The sequence below is a fragment of the Somniosus microcephalus genome, chromosome 23, assembly GCF_052327205.1.
Source record: "Somniosus microcephalus isolate GS21.2 chromosome 23, FLI_Smic_1.0, whole genome shotgun sequence".
NCBI classification, from domain to species: Eukaryota; Metazoa; Chordata; class Chondrichthyes; order Squaliformes; family Somniosidae; genus Somniosus; species Somniosus microcephalus.
Window position 1 is genome coordinate 17,770,132 of NC_141009.1, and position 20,347 is coordinate 17,790,478.

General features: G+C 43.5%; 1 protein-coding gene across 2 annotated transcripts in view; it reads right to left on the reverse strand.

Moving 5' to 3' along the window:
* Window positions 1-19,054, reverse strand: part of med27 (mediator complex subunit 27) — a 299,350-nt gene extending 280,296 nt beyond the window's left edge. For both annotated transcript variants that reach the window (XR_015073341.1, XM_085965514.1), the window contains exons 1-2: window positions 18,806-19,054; window positions 8,941-9,085 (exon numbers count right to left, since the gene is read on the reverse strand). Coding sequence is in view for 1 of the 2 variants with exons in the window: in XM_085965514.1 (XP_085821640.1) it covers window positions 8,941-9,085; window positions 18,806-19,008 (348 nt within the window). In the remaining variant the exon portion in view is untranslated. The remainder of the gene's footprint in view (window positions 1-8,940; window positions 9,086-18,805) is intronic.
* Between the last annotated feature and the right edge of the window lie 1,293 nt (window positions 19,055-20,347).

The window sequence follows — 20,347 nt, forward strand, 5'->3', positions numbered from 1 at the left end:
AATAATAATAAATAATAATCTGAATATCTACTGCTCAGAAATAAACACCAGGCTTGACTGTGGTTATTAGGGCACTTTGGAATATAGCAACATAGGAACAGGAGTAGGCCATTTCGCCCCTCGAGCCTGTTCCAACATTCAATGAGATCATGGCTGATCTGCAGGCCCAACTCGGTATCTGCCTGTGCCCCATACCCCTTAATACCTTTGGTTAACAAAAATCTATCAATCTCAGATTTAAAATTAACAATTCACAGAATCACAGAAACCCCACAATGCAGATAGAGGCCATTTTGGCCCATCGAGCCTGCACCGACACATATCCCACCCGATCCCCGTAACTCCTACACCAACACATATCCCACCCTATTCCTGTAACCCCACGTATTTAATCCCCCTAACACTAAGGGTCAATTTTATCATAGCCAATCAACCTAACCCGCACATCTTTGGACTGTGGGAGGAAACCGGAGCACCCGGAGAAAACCCACGCAAACACGGGGAGAATGTGCAAACTCCACACAGTCACCAGAGGCCGGATTCGAACCCGGGTCCCTGGCGCTGTGAGGCAACAGTGCTAACCACTATGCCACCGTGCAATTGACCTAGCATCAATTGTTTGGGAAAGAGTTCAAAACTTCTATCACACTTTGCATGTAGAAGTGTTTCCTAACTTCACTCCTGAAAGGTCTGGCTCTAATTTTTATACTCTGCCCCCTAGTCCTAGACTCTCCAACCAGCGGAAATAGTTTCTCTCTATCTACCCTATCCGGTCCCCTTAATATCTTGAAAACTTCGATCAATCACCCCTTAACCTTCTAAATTCCAGGGAATACAACCCTAGTTTGTGTAATCGCTCCTCGTAATTTAACCCTTGAAATCCGGGCATCATTCTGGTAAACCTACGCTGCACTCCCTCCAAGGCCAATATATCCTTCCTAAGGTGTGGTGCCCAGAACTGCTCACAGTACTCCAGGTGTGGTCTAACCAGGGCTTTGTATAGCTGCAGCATAACTTCTACCCCCTTTTATTCTAGTCCTCTAGATATAAAGGCCAGCATTCCATTTGCCTTTGATTATTTTCTGCACCTGTCCATGGCATTTTAATGATCTGTGTACATGGACCTCCAAGTCTCTTTGGACCGCCATGGTTTCTAGCTTTTCACCATTTAGAAAGTACCCGGTTTTATCCTTTTTAGGTCCAGTGGATGACCTCACATTTGCCTGCACTGAAATCCATTTGCCACAGTTTTGCCAATTCACCTAATCTATTAATATCTCTTTGTAATTTTATGCTTCCATCTACAATGATTACAATGCCACCTATCTTTGTGTCATCGGCAAACTTGGACATGTGGCTTTCTATCCCATCATCCAAGTCATTAGTAAATACGGTGAATAGTTGAGGCCCCAACACAGATTCTTGCAGGACACCACTAGTCAAATCCTGCCTCCCATTATTCCTACTCTCTGTCTCCTGTCACTCAGCCAATTTCCTCATCAGGTCAATAACTTGCTTTCAATTCCATGAACTTCAACTTTAGCTGACAGTCTCTTATGAGGGACTTTATCTGGAAGTCCATATAAATAACATCCATAGACATTCCCCTGTCCACTACTTTAGTCACCGCTTCAAAAAATGCAATCAGGTTCGTCAGGCATAACCTATGCTGTACAAATCCATGCTGGCTCTCTCTAATCAGCTGAACATTTTCAAAGTGCCCAGTCACTATCTTTAATTATAGACTCTAGTAATTTCCTGACAACAGATGTTAGGCCAACGGGTCTATAATTCCCTGGTTTCCCTCTCTCACCTTTCTTAAACAGCAGAGTGACATGCACAATTTTCCAATTTAAAAAGGATCGGTTCCCAAATTGAGAGAACTTTGGAAGATTAGCTAGGACATTTGCAATGTTCTCACCTATTTCCTTTAAGACCTTGGGATGGAAACCATCTGTTCCTAGACTTGTCACTCTTTAGTACCATTATTTTCTTCATTACTGCTTTTTTGCTTACATTAATTTTTGCTGCGTCCCCGTCCCGGATTCAACGTTAGTTTCCTTGGGATGTCCGGCAGGCTATCCTCTTCCTCTACTGTAAATACTGACGTAAAGTAATTATTCAACATGTCCACCATTTCCTTATTTTCATTTACAATATCACCGTTATCAGTGTGCTCCTGACCACCCGCTTTTTCCTAATATAACTGTAAAAAATGTCAGTTGATTTTGATATCCCTTGCAAGTTTCTATTCATACTCCCTTTTTGTAGCTCTTACTATCTGTTTTGCCGCCTTTTGTTGTTTGCATCTCTCCCAGTTGCCAGGATCTGTTCTCGTTTTTGCATTTTTGTATGCTTTTTCTTTCAGTTTTATGTGGCCCCATACCTCTTTAGTCGTCCATGGCTTTTCTTTGGGCAAGTGGAGCTCTTGCCCTTTTGCGGTATAAACTGGCTCTGGATCACATTAAATTATTTTTTGAACACTTCCCAGTAATCTTCTGTCGTTTTACCCATTAAAAGGAATTCAATCAAAAATACTGATGTAGTACTGCTTCAGACACCATTTTGGTCACTGACATGCCTAGAAATTCTGATTTACCACTGTACCATTTGCTCCACTGCACAGAATAATCACAATGAAATCCAAATCACATACACGGAAATTAAGCTAAAATATTTTAATTATTTTGAGCCTGACATCTGTGAAATCCAGCAACAACAAAAAAAGTGTGTGGGCGGGGGGGGGGGGGGGGGGGTTGCTGAAGGAGGTAAATGTGAGAAACCAATAGGAGAATTCAGTGGAACGGACAGAGATGGAGACAGGGTTAAGGATGACAATTACATGCCAGCACAATAGTCTGCCATCCACGCCACAAAATCATTTATAAAGCCATCTAACTACAAGACTTTCATTCTGTTTTGTAATTCTTCATACCCTCTCCCTTCCGTCTATTGTTTCATGTAATACTTTGAAAGTCCTGAATTACATTTTGGGGTGAGTGGGTCAGGACGGAAGTGTATTGCCCGATCATTGACGGGATGAGAAATTTTCAGTTCAGAAACTGAGATTACTAGTCGATCTCCTGCGGCACTGCACATAAGAAGTCAAAGACCAAGAGACGTATTCGGATTAAATTTTACATTTTCAACTGGAACTGTCTGGCAATCTGTGTCAAGGGACAGCTTTCAGGGAGGTACAATGCACTGGTCTCTCAGCAACAAAGTAGAAGCAGTGAAAGCACGGGGTTGGAATGGGCTCGTAAATGCAACTACTATGTATGCAATGTCCTGCTTTATGCTCAGGTTTTTGGAGATCACAATAAAGATCGATTTACAAATTATATATTTATGACAATAAATAGAATTCTAAAAAGCTGAAATGGCACAGCATGATTTAATTTACAGCGGGTGGTCAGAAGTTGCTGCAGAGTCACATGCGGCAATCCTGTGTGAAGTTCTCACATTTTCTACACTGCCACCCACTGCCTTTGCACTGGAACTGCATGGTGACTCTGCCAGAACAGTAGCCGGGACGGGCTTGGCATCCAACATTACCGTGACAGGCTGTTAACACTGTAAATGCCAATCGCAGCACTACCTATAGGTGTTAACTGTCCTGCCAGTAAATGCTGACACTTTTTAAAATGGTTTTTCCCCATTGATAAAGCCCAACATAGGAGGTTTCAATGCATCTTGAGATGGAATGTTGCAACCCACTCAGTTTTAAGAGAAAGTTTAGAACTGATTTAGGAAGGAGCAATAAATTCATTTTTTCAGTATGGTAACTGCTAAGACTTTTACTGGTACAGCTCAATCAACTGAAAAATCCTCACCCACAAACGTTCCTCCGCAGTCGCAATGTAGCAACACAACTTCTCTACCCCCGCCTCCCCAAAACCACACTATTCTCCAGCAAAAGACAATCTTATGCAATCTGCAGACATCAATAATTTGAACGTGCTAATTACATAGGACATACAGCACAGAAACAGGCCACTCGGCCCAACCAGTCCATGCCAGTGTTTATGCTCCACTCGACCCTCCTCCGGTCTTTCCTCATCTACCTATCCGCATAACCCTCGATTAATTTCTCCCTCGAATGCTTATCTAGCCTCCCCTTAAATGAATCTATACTATTCGCCGCAACCACTCCCTGTGGCAGCGAGTTCCACGTTCTCACCACTCTTTGGGTAAAGAAGTTTCTTCTGAATTCCCTATTTAATTTCTTGGTGACTATCTTATATTGATGGCCTCTAGTTTTGCTCTTCCCCACAAGTGGAAACATGCTCTCTGTATCCACTCTATCAAAACCTTTCATAATTCTGAAGACTTCTATTAGGTCATTATATAATTAAATCTATATAAATCACAAAGTCTTGCATCCAGTAGGGTCTGTTGCGTCCTACCTTTCAAAGGCGTCACCTGAAAATGTGACCTCAGAGGCATCACGCCTCCAAAGTGTCATATGGTCGTAAGGCAACAAATCGTGATCGGCTTAAATAAACACTTGTACATTGCAACTAGATATCTTTAATCAAAGTAGCAAAAAAAGTAGCAATATGAAACAGCAGAAAACCGAGCAATCAAATCCTTCAATTTTTCTCCCCCAAAGGCTAGCAAAGTACCGCAAAACCAAATCACTCCAATGATCTCTTCATACTCCCACTTTCCTTCCAATCGGCTGAAAATGGTGAAGACAAAAAATATTATACAACTGTGGAAAAAGTATCATGAAACTTACCCATGAAATTGGTTACAAAATGTTAATAATGTCTGCGAGAGGTTTCCTCCACATAGGTTTGCCTCTCTGTCCGGAGCCTGAAGCTCGAGTTGGGAATTTCACTTGGACCAAGCAATTGATTGAGGTGTGTGAGGGGCAGGAGGGAGGCAGTGAGAGAGAGGAAGGGGGACGCAGATACATCAAGAAAGCTGTACATTTACCCTGCTCCTGTGGAACCACAATCAGACAAAAAAAAATATATACAAACGGCAGAAGTGCAATTTAATCGCACCCCCCCCTACTCCGCCCCATCATTCATACAGAAGTTTGGAGCCAACAGTGCTGCTTTGGATGAGGTTTTTATGTCACTGAGGAGGACTGATAGTTATGCCAGCTCCAGCAGGATCAAGTACTAGGATACTGACGTTGGGCACTGCAGCCAGATCAGTCCATAGTGAATGACTACTTTTCAGGTGCTGATGAGTGGAGAGAAAATACTATCTTCCACAATCAAATAAATAACCGAAACAGAAAATGTTGGCAAGAATGAAGGAAGAACAAACAGTACTAGTATCTTAAGCAAAAAGGGCAAATCCAACGAAGGAGATAGTGTCAGGGGGTGGGGCGGAGAAGAAAAGTAATAGACATAATATACCTGCTACAACCTACTCCAGGATCACCACTCCCAGTCCCTGTGCTCTTAACCCAATATTGTCCAATTCACTAGCCACCAATGATCCCTCTAATTTTTTGGGGGGGCTGCGCGGGCCATTCAAAATACCTCGCATGCGCGGTTTTTGTATTGAAAAGCCAGCAAGCTAGCTGCACGGGATCCCTGGAGCGCTGCGTGACCACCCAGCTTACAGGGAACATTGCTAGCCACTAGTGACTAATTGGGAATCCAGACATGGCTGATTGCATTTTGATTAGTAAATAAAAAAAGTGAGGAATAGATACCGTCGTTGGGCATGTGGTCTCAATACTCATTCGCGTAGTGTATTATGTGTACTTTCACCTTGCACCCTCCCCACCACACTGCTGGCATAGCTCCACCTCACCTTTTGTTGCCAAACCTGGGAGCCACCCAACTAATGGACACCAGGAATCATCTAGTACACCAAATCCCATGCTCCTCCTCTGCGATGCTGCCATGCCCCAGAACGATCTTCAATACTACCAGAGCAGAGCAACCCCAGAACTGCTGCTCAACTCCACGTCCCTCTCTCAACTACTGCCAAACCTGCCGTGCCCCATCATCTGCCTGTGTACCCTCATTTTCAAAAATGTAACAAGAGGAAATTCATAGGTAAGGGAAAATAATAATCAAAGTCACTCATTTTATGATTTTTACAGAAAAATGGCCAGTTATCAAATTCAATCTCCAAACCACTGTAAAAATTCCAGAATGCCATGTAATAAAAATAGAATTTGACTTATTCAATCACTGTAAATCAGGGGCTATGATCATGAAATACTGTGTGTTACACAGCAAGAATGAGAGGTGATCTCATTGAAACATAAAATTCTTACAGGGCTCGACAGGGTAGATGCAGGGAGGATGTTTCCTCTGGCTGGGGAGTCTAGAACCAGGGGTCACAGTCTCAGAATAAGGGGTCAGCCATTTAGGACTGAGATGAGGAGAAATTTCTTCAATTAGGTGAATCATTGGAAATCTCTAACACAGAGGGCAGTGGAGGCTCAGTCGTCGAGTATATTCAAGACAGAGATCGATAGATTTCTGGCTATTAAGGGAATCAAGGGATATGGGGATAGTGCAGAAGGTGGAGTTGAGGTAGATCAGCCATGATCTTAATGAACGGCGGTGCAGGCTCAAAGGGCCGAATGGCCTACTCCTGCTCATATTTCTTATGTTCTTATATACACCCATCATTGTATAACAGCATATACTTCAACTCGATGAACATTACCATGCGATCCACTTGATTTTTTTTTTTTTTTTTTAAATATAAAAGGCTACACAATTTAACCAGCATACACAGCAAGCAGTTCAGAATTTTTTTTAAACTTCCATCTTTCAGTGAAGTTCAACAAACATTACATTTTGATAGATCAAAAACAAATTGGATTTAAGACACACATCAGGACTAAAGTTTAAGCTTCATATGCATAATGCAAGAGCTACTTAGATTAGTAAGTACTATTGATTTTAACAAAAAGAATAGTGTGGGAAATGCAGCTGAAATTGACTGGGCTCCAAGAAGAGTTTTTGACAATTTTGAAAAGTCGATTTAGCAGATTTCCAATGTCAATATCTCAGTAACAAATGGACTACAATGGTTTTTCCTCCTGTTCCCTCCCCCACCCGCAAATACACTAATAGCAATGTTCCCGCTAAGCTGCACGGCCGCGCAGTAATGGGAAAGGTCCCGCGTAGGCCGCTCACCAGCTTGTCCATTGTAAATACTGCGTATATGCAGGAATTTAAAGGGACCGCGCACCAAAAGAAAACAAGCCGTGCAGCTTACAGGGAACATTGCTAATCAGCGCTACAAAATCTAAATTTGTTACACTTTGTGGAGGGGCTTTAAATTATCTGAAATATCTATTTTTCCCTCTTAGATAGGGATGGGAAATAAATGCTGGCATTGCCAGCGACACCCACATCCCAGGAACGAATACAAAAAATTGCATTCTCTGAAAATGGCTTAATCTCAGCAGCAGACTCAACCAAACAGCCAATATATTTATTACATCACATCACCATGCAGAACTACAGTCCCCTTGTGGATCCATTTTCTTCACACCCCAATTGTTTCCAAATTCTAAAACTATTATCCATTGTGGTACGATTTTTAATTTTTTTTAATTCATTGATGGGATGTGGGCGTCGCTGGCTAGGCCTGCATTTAGTGCCCATCCTTAATTGCCCTTGAGAAGATGGTGGTGAGCCGCCTTCTTGAACCGCTGCAGTCCATATGGTGTAGGTACACCCACAATGCTGTTAGGGAGTTCCAGGATTTTGGCCCAGCGACAGTGAAGGAACGGCGATACAGGTCCAAGTCAGGATGGTGTGTGGCTTGGAGGGGAACTTGTAGGTGGTGATGTTCCCATGCGTCTGCTGCCCTTGTCCTTCTAAGTGGTAGAGGTCGCGGGTTTGGAAGGTGCTGTCGAAGAAGCCTTGGCGAGTTGCTGCAGTGCATCTTGTAGATGGTACACACTGCAGCCACAGTGCGCCGGTGGTGGAGGGAGTGAATGTTGAAGGTGGTGGATGGAGTGCCAATCAAGCGGGCTGCTTTATCCTGAATGGTTTCGAGCTTCTTGAGTGTTGTTGGAGCTGCACTCATCCAGGCAAGTGGAGAGTATTCCATCACACTCCTGACTTGTGCCTTGTAGGTGGTGGAAAGGCTTTGGGGAGTCAGGAGGCGAGACACGCGCAGCAGAATTCCCAGCCTCTGGCCTGCTCTTGTAGCCACAGTATTTATATGGCTGGTCAACTGATGAACCCAACCAGGCATAGTGTAAATTTTGTGTTACCTCCACTCAGTTCAACTCATAGTATCACACAAGGATCCATATAGCACACTCTATATACTACAGGGAAGTTCAAGGTGCCATTTAGATACTGGGTATTGATGAACATTATCTGGGGTGACAGATACAGTTCTCAAGTCAAACACATTTGACTTGAGGTGCATTGGGTTGGGCCCATTTTGGTCATGTGTTGATGATGCCCACAAGGGTCAATAACTGATACTAGGTGGGACTGCCAGGCCTTAGCAACTCACGTATGATTAATTTAATTAGCACCATAAGAAAATACCACAATGAAAAGAGTGGGTGGGTTAGGGCTTCAGATCTTCTACCTATCTTTTACAATTTCCACATGGCTCAAGTCTCATCTTTTCTAACTAGCAGGGGAATGAAGGATGCAATACCCTTTAATGGGTTGGACACTTGTGGTTATAGCAGGCAAGATCTTGTATACTTACTGGAAGTTTTCAATTTGTTTGATACAACTTTGTTAAAAATTGACAAACTGATATGTTCTTTAAAAAAAATTGGTTTTGATGAATAACTTACTGTGGATTTGATCTATTTTGTATAAAGGCTTGTAAAAATGTGTTGGAATAGTTCTTTTTATGAAATCCAAAAAATTAAGCTTAAAAAAAAAAAAATTGCTTTAGTAGATTGGCCAGTTTTGGTTGGTGACTGAATTGACAAAGAAAAGCAGACTCCATTAATACTGATTGGACACTTACCTTGTTGGACCACTTGTATGCCTGCAAAAGCTGGCTGTACAGAGGGGTTTTATCCTGCACTGGATCAAGGCTCAATAAGCCACTGTTGTGGAGCGGGTGACTCTCCGACGGTCGCCCCACCAGGTTACTCAGACGTTCCAACTCACTGAAAAATCAAACGCAACAGCAGCCGTCAATCATCAGCTCTGCAGTGCAAATATATACACGGTCATTCTTTTCAATAAATACATTCAGAAAACAAATTCAAAAACCTCTCTGATCAATTAACCAGAAGGTTAATATCAACTGATCTTCAGACTTGAGTTTGTCAAATGTCAAGTTCTTTTTTGTTGTGGATACATAGAAAAAAACAATTACAGCACTGACATCGCTAAATATGGGAGATGGGGTGATGGGAGGAGGAGTGAGAAGGGAGAGAGGAACATAAGAGTAGAATACACGCAGAAATAGAGAGAGTGAGATACAAAAAGAATTGCAGTGGGGGAGGAGTAAGGAGGGGAGAAGAAGAACAATTTATATAGTGCCTTTAACGTAGTAAAACGTCCCAAGGCGCTTCACAGGAGTATTACAAGACAAAAAATTTGACACTGAGCCACAAGGAGAAATTAGGGCAGGTGACCAAAAACTTGGTCAAAAAGGTAGGTTTTAAGGAGAGTCTTAAAAGGAACAAAGAGGCAGGGAATTCCAGAGCTTAGGGCCTAGGCAACAGAAGACACGACCACCACCAATGGTTGTGTGATTATAATCAGGGATGCTCAAAGGACAGAATTAGAGGAGCACAGATATCTTGGGGGGGGGGGGGGGGCGCAGGGGTTGTGGAGCTAAAGGAGATTAGAGATATGGAGGGGCGAGGCCATGGAAGTACTGGAAAACAACGATGAGAATTTTGAAATCGAGGCGCTGCTTAACCGGGAGCCAATGTAGGTCAGCGAGCACAGGGGTGATGGATGAATGGGACTTGGTGCGAGTTAGGACATGGGCAGCCGAGTTTTGGATCACCTCAAGTTTACGTAGGGTAGAATGTGGGAGGCCAGCCAGGAGTGCATTGGAATAGTCAAGTCTGGAGGTAACAAAGGCATGGATGAGGGTTTCACCAGCAGGTGAGCGGAGGCAAGGGCAGAGATGGGCAGTGTTATGGAGGTGGAAATAGGCGGTCTTAGTTATGTTGCAGAAAGGAGTAGGTAAATGGTTATGGAGGGGATCGGGGGACTTTTCCTTGTCCATAAGCTGTACTAAAGTCTATCAGGTATAGCATTCCTGCATACATAAAATTCATTCTGCATTATATGCTATAAACTTCTCATTATAAAACAGCACATCTTCAGACTCAGTGACTGTTAAAACAGTTAATTCTCCAGCACAGTCACACAGCACATCATATCAAATGCCCAAAACACCTTGATCAGTGTCCACCATGACAACCAGCGGTAATTTTTTTTTTTTTTTTTTTTTATAAATGCTGCTGGATTTTTGTTTTGCTCTAATTAGGTTAGAATATCTGTGCTGAGAAAATGTAACACTTTCCACATTTTGTCTCATGTCAACAGCAAACAGTCTTAGGTCAGCTACAGCATGGGTTCAATGTAAAGCAAAGTTCTCTCTCCTCTACTCCAACCTCACCCTCAGGAAAAACACCCTTATGGCACCAATGCAACAAGTTTGTTCACTACACGAGCCATGGCTTCGCCAACCGAGACCGACAATTTAATGCAAACATGTGCATTCTGTTCAGTTTTGCACTGTGAAATCAAAGTACGAAAATCTGAGTCGAGACTGCACAAACTCATTTCATATAGGTTCTTCCAGCCAGTGCAGACGGGATACTCATTCCACCTGTCTGTTTGCATCAAACCAGGGTCACAAAGGTTAATAGATGATTTTAAATTCACTGCAATTGCTAATTGTCTTGCTAGGAATTAGGATTGAAAATTTTACTAATATTACTTTTCACAGTCCAAGGGTGCAATGTCATAATAGAATCCCTACTGCCATCCTGGCTGAGGTTAGCTAATACAGCAGGCACAGGGAATCTAACCTGGATTTCCTGGTCAATTACAGACCAGTTATAATTATTTAAAACATTTAACGTTTGCATAAAGGGCATGGTAAATGCTGATTGCACTGTTATGAGTTGGCTAAGGTAGACTGGGAAACTACATTAAAAGGGTTGATGGTAAAGAAGCAATGGCAAGCATTTAAAGAATTAATGCATAATTTACAACAAATATACATTCCTTTAAGGCACTAAATCCCCACTGGAAAAGTGTCCAACAAGAAGTTAAAGATAGTATTAGATCAAAGGAAGAGGCTTGTAATGTTGCCAAAGAGTAGTAAGCCTGAGGAATTTAGAATTCAGCAAAAGGAGGACCAAGAAATTGATAAAAGAAAGGGAAAACAGAATAGGAGAGTAAACTAGCGAGAGACATAAAAGCAGACTTTAAAAGCTTCTATAGGTATGTAAAAAGGAAAAGATTAGCAAAAGTAAATGTGGGTCCCTTACAGGCCGAGACAGGAGAAATTATAATGGGAATAAGGAAATGCTGTGTGTCTGTCTTCACAGAAGACGACGCAAAAAACTTCCTGGAAATAGTGGAGAACCAGGGGTCTAGCGAGAATGAAGAACTGAAGGAATTAGTTTTAGTTAAGTACTGGGGAAATTAATGGGACTGAAGTCGATAAATCCCCTGGACCTAATGGCCTACATCCTAGGGTTTTGAAAGAGGTGGCTTCTTCTTCTTAGGCAGTCCCTCGGAACCGAGGATGACTTGCTTCCGCACTAAAAATGAGTTCTCAGGTGACTGATGAGTCCAATGCGGGACCTACAGTCACTGTCACAGGTAGAGCAGATGGTGGGTGGGGTGCTTGGGTTGACGTGCGCGTCTTGCGCTGCTTACACTTGGCTTCTGCTTGCTCCCGGCGAAGAGACTCGAGGTGTTTGGCACCTTCCCGGATGCTTCTCCTCCACTTTGTGCGGTCTTGGGCCAGAGATTTCCAGGTGCCGGTGGGAATGTTGCACTTTTTCCAAAGGAGGCTTTGAGGATATCCTTGAAGCGTTTCCTCTGCCCACCTGGGGCTCTCTTGCCGTGACGGAGCTCCAAGTAGAACGCTTGTTTTTGGAGTCTTGTATCGGGCATGCGGACGATGTGGCCCGTCCATCAGAGCTGATCAAGCGTGGTCAAAGTTTCAAAGCTGGGGATGTTGGCCTGAGCGAGAACACAGACGTTGGTGCACCTATCCTGCCAATGGATTTGCAGGATCTTGTGGAGGCAGCGTTGGTGGTACCTCTCCAGTGCTTTGGAGGTGCCTGCTGTACGTGGTCCATGTCTCTGAGGCATACAGGAGGGCGGGTATCACTACTGCTCTGTAGCCCATAAGCTTAGTTGGAGGTCCTGATCTTCAAACACACTCTTCCTCAGGCGACCGAAGGCTGCACAGGCACACTGAAGGCGGTGTTGGACTTAGTCATTGATGTCTGCCCTTGTTGACAGTAGGCTCCAGAGGTATGGAAAGTGGTCCACATTGTCCAAGGCCTCGTTGTGGATTTTGATAATCGGGGAGCAGTAGTGTGGCGGAGGCAGGTTGGTAGAGGACCTTTGTCTTACGGATGTTTAGTGTAAGGTCCATGCTCTCATACGCTTCAGTGAAGGTGTTGACGATGGTTTGGAGTTCGGCCTCAGAGTGTGCGCAGATGCAAGCATCGTCTGCATACTGTAATTCGATGAGAGGATGGGATGATCTTGGATCTGGACTGGAGGCTGAACAGTTTCCCTATTGTTCTGTAGATTAGCTCCACTCCAGTGGGGAGCTTACTGAGGGCGAGCTGGAGCATTGCAGCCAGGAAGATCGAGAAGAGCATTGGTGCAATGACACAGCCTTGCTTGAACCCAACCCGTACGTGAATTGGGTCTGTGGTGGGTCCGTTGGTCAGGATCACGGCTTGCATGTCGTCGTGAAGCAGGTGGAGGATGGTGACAAACTTTTGAGTGCCTAATGACCTACATCCTAGGGTTTTGAAAGAGGTGGCTGTAGAGATAGTGGATGCATTGGTTGTCATTTTCCAAAATTCCATAGATTCTAGAACGGTTAGCCTGATATCAGTAGTAGGGAAAATGCTAGAGTCTATTATTAAGGACGTGGCAACAGGGCACTTGGAAAATAATAATAGGATTGGGCAGAGTCAACACGGATTTACGAAAGGGATATAGTGTTTGACAAATCGGTTAGAATTTTTTGAGGTTGTAACTAGCAGAATAGATAAGGGGATGTGGTGTATTTGGATTTTCAGAAGGCATTCGATAAGGTGCCACACAAGAGGTTATTAAACAAAATTAGGGCTCATGGGATTGGGGGTAATATACTAGCATGGATTGAGGATTGGTTAACAGACAGAAAACAGAGAGTAGGAATAAACGGGTCATTTTCAGGTTGGCAGGCTGTAACTAGTGGGGTACCGCAAGGATCAGTGCTTGGGCCTCAGCTATTCACAATCTACATCAATGATTTGGATGAGGGGACCAAATGTAATATATCCAAGTCTGCTGATGATACAAAGCTAGGTGGGAATGTAAGTTGTGAGGAGGATGCAAAGAGGCTTCAAGGGGATATAGACAGACTAAGTGAGTGGGCAAGAACATGGAAAATGGAATATAATGTGGAGAAACGTGAAGTTATCCACTTTGGTAGGGAAAATAGAAAAGCAGAGTATTTTTTAAATAGTGAGAGATTGGGAAATGTTGGTGTTCAGAGGGACCTGGGTGTCCTTGTACATGTATCACAAAGTTAACATGCAGGTACGGCAAGCGATTAGGAAAGCAAATGGTATGTTGGCCTTTATTACAAGAGGATTTGAGTATAAGAGTAAAGACATCTTACTGCAATTATATAGGGCCCTGGTGAGACCACACCTGGAGTATTGTGTACAGTTTTGGTCTCCTTACCCAAGGAAGGATATACTTGCCATAGAGGGAGTGCAATGAAGGTTCACCAGACTTATTCCTGGGATGGGGGGATTGTCCTATGAGGAGAGATTGAGTAGACTAGGCCTATATTCTCTAGAGTTTAGAAGAATGAGAGGTGATCTCATTGAAACATACAAAATTCTTACAGGGCTTGAGAGGGTAGATGCAGGGAGGATGTTTCCTCTGGCTGGAGAGTCTAGAACCAGGGGTCAGTCTCAGAATAAGGGGTCGGCAATTTAGGACGGAGATGAGGAGAAATTTCTTCACTCAGAGGGTGGTGAATCTTTGGAATTCTCTACAGCAGAGGGCTGTGGAGGCTCAATCGTTGAGTATATTCAAGACAGAGATCGATAGGTTTTTGGATATTAAGGGAATCAAGGGATATGGGGATAGTGCAGGAACGTGGAGTTGAGGTAGAAGATCAGCCATGGTCGTATTGAATGGCAGAGCAAATGGCCTGCTCCACGTTCTCATGTTACAAGCCTTGAAAGAAGCAATTACTCCCATGGGAAGGACAAGGCAAAGAAGAAATAATTTGCATTTATATAGCGCCATTCTGTATGTCCCAAAGCACTTTACAGCCAAATGAAATACTTTTGAAGTGTTGTCATTGTTGTAATGTAGGAAATGAGTCAGCCAATTTGCACACAGCAAGGTCCCACAAATAGCAATGAGATAAATGACCAGATCATCTGTTTTAGATGTTAATTGAGGGATAAATGATGGCCAGGACACCAGCAGACCTCCCCTGCTCTTCTTCAAATAGTGGCATCGGATCTTTTACACCCACCTGCGAGGGCAGAGGGGCCTCGGTTTAACATCTCATCCTAAAGGCAGCACCTCCAACAGTGCTGCGCTTCCTCAGTACTGCACTGATATGTCAGCCCAGATTAGGAGCCGAAGTCTCTGGAGTGGGACATGCTTCTGACTCAGAGGCAAGAGTGCTACCACTGAGCCAAGGCAAGTGACAAAGCCTGAGATTCAAACATTATGAATAATTTTCACAGCTGCATGTGTGTTATTTTGCTCCTTTTAGTCCAACTGCCATTTCTAAAAACATTATTACAACCACATATAGTCACATATTCAAAGTTTTGTATGAAAACGAAAAAGTACCAGTCGAATTAAATTTGGCCACTCCCTTGCTCCCGGCCGCAGGTCTTTAGAAAAAGCAGAAGCTTGACAGTTCGCTGGATAAATGTATCAAACTATATGGGGTCCTGTCCTCACTTGAGTTCCACACATGTGCAAGAATCAGAGGACAGAGAACAAAAGTAGAAACCCTGGCTGATTTGCCTTCCTCAACCAAGGGGCGCTGATGACTGCTGTAACACGCCCACCACTACCCCAGCTGAAATAAGCTCATTTGCCCAGACCAGCCATCAAACATGGGGCTTCCCTACTCTGTATAATGCAACACTGCACTTGGCAGCTACTGAGTGATCATTAGGTTGGCAATTCTTAAGTCTTCAAAATAACCTTTAGCCTATTGCATTTCTCATAACAAGGAGACTTCTTCTTAGGCAGTCCCTCGGAACCGAGGGTGACTTGCTTCCACATTAAAAATGAGTTTGCAGGTGACTGACGAGTCCAATGCAGGACCTACAGTCTCTGTCACAGGTGGGGCAGACGGTGCTTGGGTGCTCCTTCCGCTGTTTACGTTTGGCTTCCGCTTGCTCCCGGCAAAGAGACTCGAGGTGTTCGGTGCCTTCCCGGATGCTTCTCCTCCACTTTGTGCGGTCTTGGGCCAGGGATTCCCAGGTGTCGGTGGGGATGTTACACATTTTCCAGGAGGCTTTGAGGGTGTCCTTGAAGCGTTTCCTCTGCCCACCTGGGGCTCTCTTGCCTTGCCGGAGCTCCGAATAGAGCGCTTGTTTTGGGAGTCTTGTATCGGGCATGCGGACAATGTGACCCGTCCATCAGAGCTGATCGAAGCTTTGACCACGCTCAATGAAGATGTTTGCCTGAGCAAGAACATGGACGTTGGTGCGCCTATCCTGCCAATGGGTTTGCAGGATCTTGCGGAGGCAGCGTTGGTGGTACCTCTCCAGTGCTTTGAGGTGCCTGCTGTACATGGTCCATGTCTCTGAGGCATACAGCAGGGCGGGTATCACGGAGACAGTCTGCTGCTCAAGGGTCATTCTGTCTACTTAACATTATACAATCTACATTGGTACTCTGTGTTCTTAGGAGTTAATTAATTAGAGGGTAATTTGTTCTCCATGGGGAAGCCATGCTCAAGGAACACAGGTCAAGGATTTAAGGCTAGGGGGTTGCTGCCCTAGATGTCAGAATCTTCAAGCATAGATGCCTGCTCGCTAGGAGCACTGAATTTACCCATAGATTCCATCTCAATTGATTGGGAATTTTTCTATTCCCAAAATAAAATTTAAATGCTAGTAGGTTCTTGGATGCATTAAAATTTCCACTCCCATCTGCACCCAATGATTGAAAGCCAAATGGAAACGTAGTTTTGACCTCAACATCGTCAGAGATTACAGTGCAGCACAAGAAGCCATGAATGGGTCCATTCATTAAAGAGCTCAACATATAGTTGTTGCAGTGAAGTCACTGAAGTGAGCTCTGTCAGGGAATTCCAGGAACAACTGCAAGAAATTAAATGCTTTAAGTAATACAATCACAAGGATTAAACAGTGAACTTTTTAATCCATAGGGTTATGCCTGTAGGGCTTTCCACTGTAGAACTATTTTAACAATTAAACTCAAATAAAAATAACACTAAGATAGACTTTAAAAGTGTCACTCACCCAAGCCTCCTCTTAATCTAACAGATATATACCAGTCCTGTCATCAGGGGAATATTGGTATCAATATACAATAGGGAAAAATCATACTTAAAATAGCATCCATTAATTTTGTGCCAACTCACTTCTTAATTAATCAGTTCAAATTGCACTCACCACCAGTACTTCATCCTAGTGTTATCTGCCACAAAAATATTTCCTCCAGGCAACACAAATTTTGAAGCTCCAAATCTATAATTACATTCCTGGGTGTTTTCAACTAGACATGGTACCAAACCGAACCCCGTCCCCACCCCAAGAACATTACCTCTGCAATCTCCACACACCCACCTCTACCAATTATACCACAGTCACCTACCCTACATCCCATGGTCACCTGCAAAGTACTTCACAAAGCTTAAAAGAAACCTGGAAAAAGATGTAGACTGCTGGAAAATGGATAAATAGAGGTTTAAGAAGGTAAATGCGCACATGTCCACATGCAGCAGAATGCAGAGGACCAATTCAAAACCACCTACCAAATAAACCCAACTCATAAGCTTCATAGGTTCCACCTCAAAGGAATGCTGGAGGGGAAGTGACCAAATATAACACTCTTTCACATATTTGTCAAGTCCAGAAACCAACAGTTCCAGACAGCAAGTTATGAGACTACAAAGACCATGAACAAGCTTGCAATCCCCCAGGTCAAGCTGCAAACTTGCTCAGGCTGCTCGCCAAGGGCAGAAAACACCCTACAATAAACAATTCAACATGTCTCTCCCAGTTAACAGCCAGAAGACAGATTCAGACTGTGGCAAACCTGTGTGGGTGAAGTGCAGCCTCTGCCCGGAGCTGGAGAAAATTCAAAAAATATCAAGTGGTCGGCAGCAAAAGGTGTGATGCATCAATTCAACTACTTGATTAAACCAGCACTGGCACAAAGAACCACAACAAGGGACAGGTCTTGAGCCAGTGGAAATTCAGAGGCTTGCCAGAATACACTGGCAATCAGCTACATGATCCACACTGCCATAGCAACAAACCTTCCTTTCATTCTGCAATCTAGATATATTTGCAAAGTTAATCTGCATAGACTGCTAAAAAAAAAAGTTTGGGATTAATAGTTCAAATGTACAAAATAATTCCCATTCAAAGAAAGAGATGAAAAAAAGACTTGCATTTATATAGCGCCTTTCACAACCACCAGACATCCCAAAGCACTTTACAGCCAATGAAGTACTTTTGATAAATGAAAGCAGGGAGTTTCCATACAGAGTAACTATCCTAAGCTAGTTGCTATGCACACTAGCACACGTGTTGCCCTAGTTTTGGGCATGATAAGAGTTGCATATTTGAGGGGAGCAGATAAAGGAGAGGATATAAATCAATAGTAGCACTCATATGGCTTGCCTGCACTCTACAAATCTGGATTCTGTCTACATGACCAACAGGAACCTCAGGCCAATGTACAGGAGGTCAGCTGGATGGAGACACAAACTGCACATTCCTGAAATTACCACAATGTTAATAGAAAGACACTAGTACACTTCATTTTATCTCTTGCTTCAGTGTCAGCTGTGGCTCAGTTGGTAGCACATTCGCCTCTGAGTCAGAAGGTTGTGCGTTCAAGTCCCACTCCAGCACATAAAGCGAGGCTGACACTGTCAGAGGTGCCGTCTTTCAGATGAGACGTTAAACTGAGGGCCCGTCTGCTCTCTCAGGTGGACGTAAAAGATCCCATGGCACTATTTCGAAGAAAAGCAGGGAAGTTATCCCCAGTGTCCTGGCCAATATTTGTCCCTCAACCAACATAACAAAAACAGATTATCTGATCATTATCACATTGCTGTTTGTGAGAGCTTGCTGTGCGCAAATTAGCTGCTGTGTTTCCTACATTACAACAGTGACGCCACTTCAAAAGTACTTCATCGACTGTAAAGCACTTTGAGACGTCCTGTGGTCGTGAAAGGCACTATATAAATGCAAGTCTTTTTTCTGAAGTTGAGGAAGATGTTTTGCAACTACTGAGCATTAAAACTCCGAAGTTTCAATTTCTTTTACCGTAGTAAATCTAAGCAACTGAAACACTCCTTCTGAAAAGGACTGGCTCTGCAGCCACAGCTCGAAATCCAGGTTCAAAACTCTCAGCGCGCGACTTACTTCAGGTCCCTGTTGACAGCATGAAGGTTCTCCTGGAAGTCGCTGATGAAGGCTTTTTCCCTGCCCTCCAGCGTCTCTTTGTTCTTCATCCCATCCTTGAGCGTGTCAAAGACGCGGGTGACACTGGAGCGGAGCTGCTGGATAGCGTTAATCGCGTGAGCGAAAGCATCCAAATTTATCCCAACGCTCAGAGTGTCCGCCATCTTTACCCCGCTGCCTGGCGACCGCTTCGGTGCATATTAATGACGAGAATTTTGGCCGCGATGTGATGACGTAACGGAGCAGTTCGGGCGGGGCCCCGGCGAGAGGGACTACAATTCCCAGAATGCAGTGCGATGACTAGTGATCAACAACAACTTGTATTTATATAGCGCCTTCAACAACAACAACTTGTATTTATATAGTGCCTTTAACAACAGCGTGTATTTCTATAGTGCCTTTAACAACAACTTTTATTTCTATAGCGCCTTTAGCAACAACGTGTATTTCTATAGCGCCTTTAACAACTTGTATTTCTATAGTGCCTTTAACAACAACTGTTATTTCTATAGTGCCCTTAACAACAACAACAACGTGTATTTCTATAGTGCCTTTAACAACAACAACTTGTATTTCTATAGTGCCTTTAACAACAACTTTTATTTCTATAGCGCTTTTAACAACAACAACAATGTGTATTTATATAGTGCCTTTAACAACAACGTGTATTTCTATGGTGCCTTTAACAGCAGCAACTTGTATTCCTATAGTGCCTTTAACAACAACAACGTGAATTTCTATAGTGCCTTTAACAGCAGCAACTTGTATTTCTATAGTGCCTTTAACAGCAGCAACTTGTATTTCTATAGTGCCTTTAACAGCAACAACTTGTATTTATATAGTGCCTTTAACAACAACTTGTATTTATATAGCGCCTTTAACAACAACAAATTGTATTTATATAGTGCCTTTAACAACAACAACTTGTATTTATATAGTGCCTTTAACAACAACAACTTGTATTCCTATAGTGCCTTTAACAACAACAACAACTTGTATTTATATAGTGCCTTTAATGTAGTAAAACGTCCCAAGGCGCTTCACAGGAGAATTATACCACGTAAAATTTGACACCGAGCCACATAAGGTGAAATTAGGGTAGATGACCAAAAGCTTGGTCAATGAGGTAGGTTTTAAGGAGCATCTTTAATGAGGAAAGAGAGGCGGAGAGGTTTAGGGAGGGAATTCCAGAGCTTAGGGCCCAGGCAGCTGAAGGCACAGCCGCCAACAGTGGAGCGATTGAAATCGGGGGTGCACAAGGCCAGAATTAGAGAAGCGCAGATATCTCTGTGGGGTTGTGGGGCTGGAGGAGATTACAGAAATAGGGAGGGGCGAGGCCATGGAAGGATTGGAAAACAAGGATGAGAATTTTTTTAATTGATGCGTTGCTTAACCGGGAGCCAATGTAGGTCAGCGAGCACAGGGATGAGGGGTGAACGGGACTTGTTGTGAGTTAGGGCACGGGCAGCTGAGTTTTGGGTCCCAGGGTGATTAAAGGGGTTT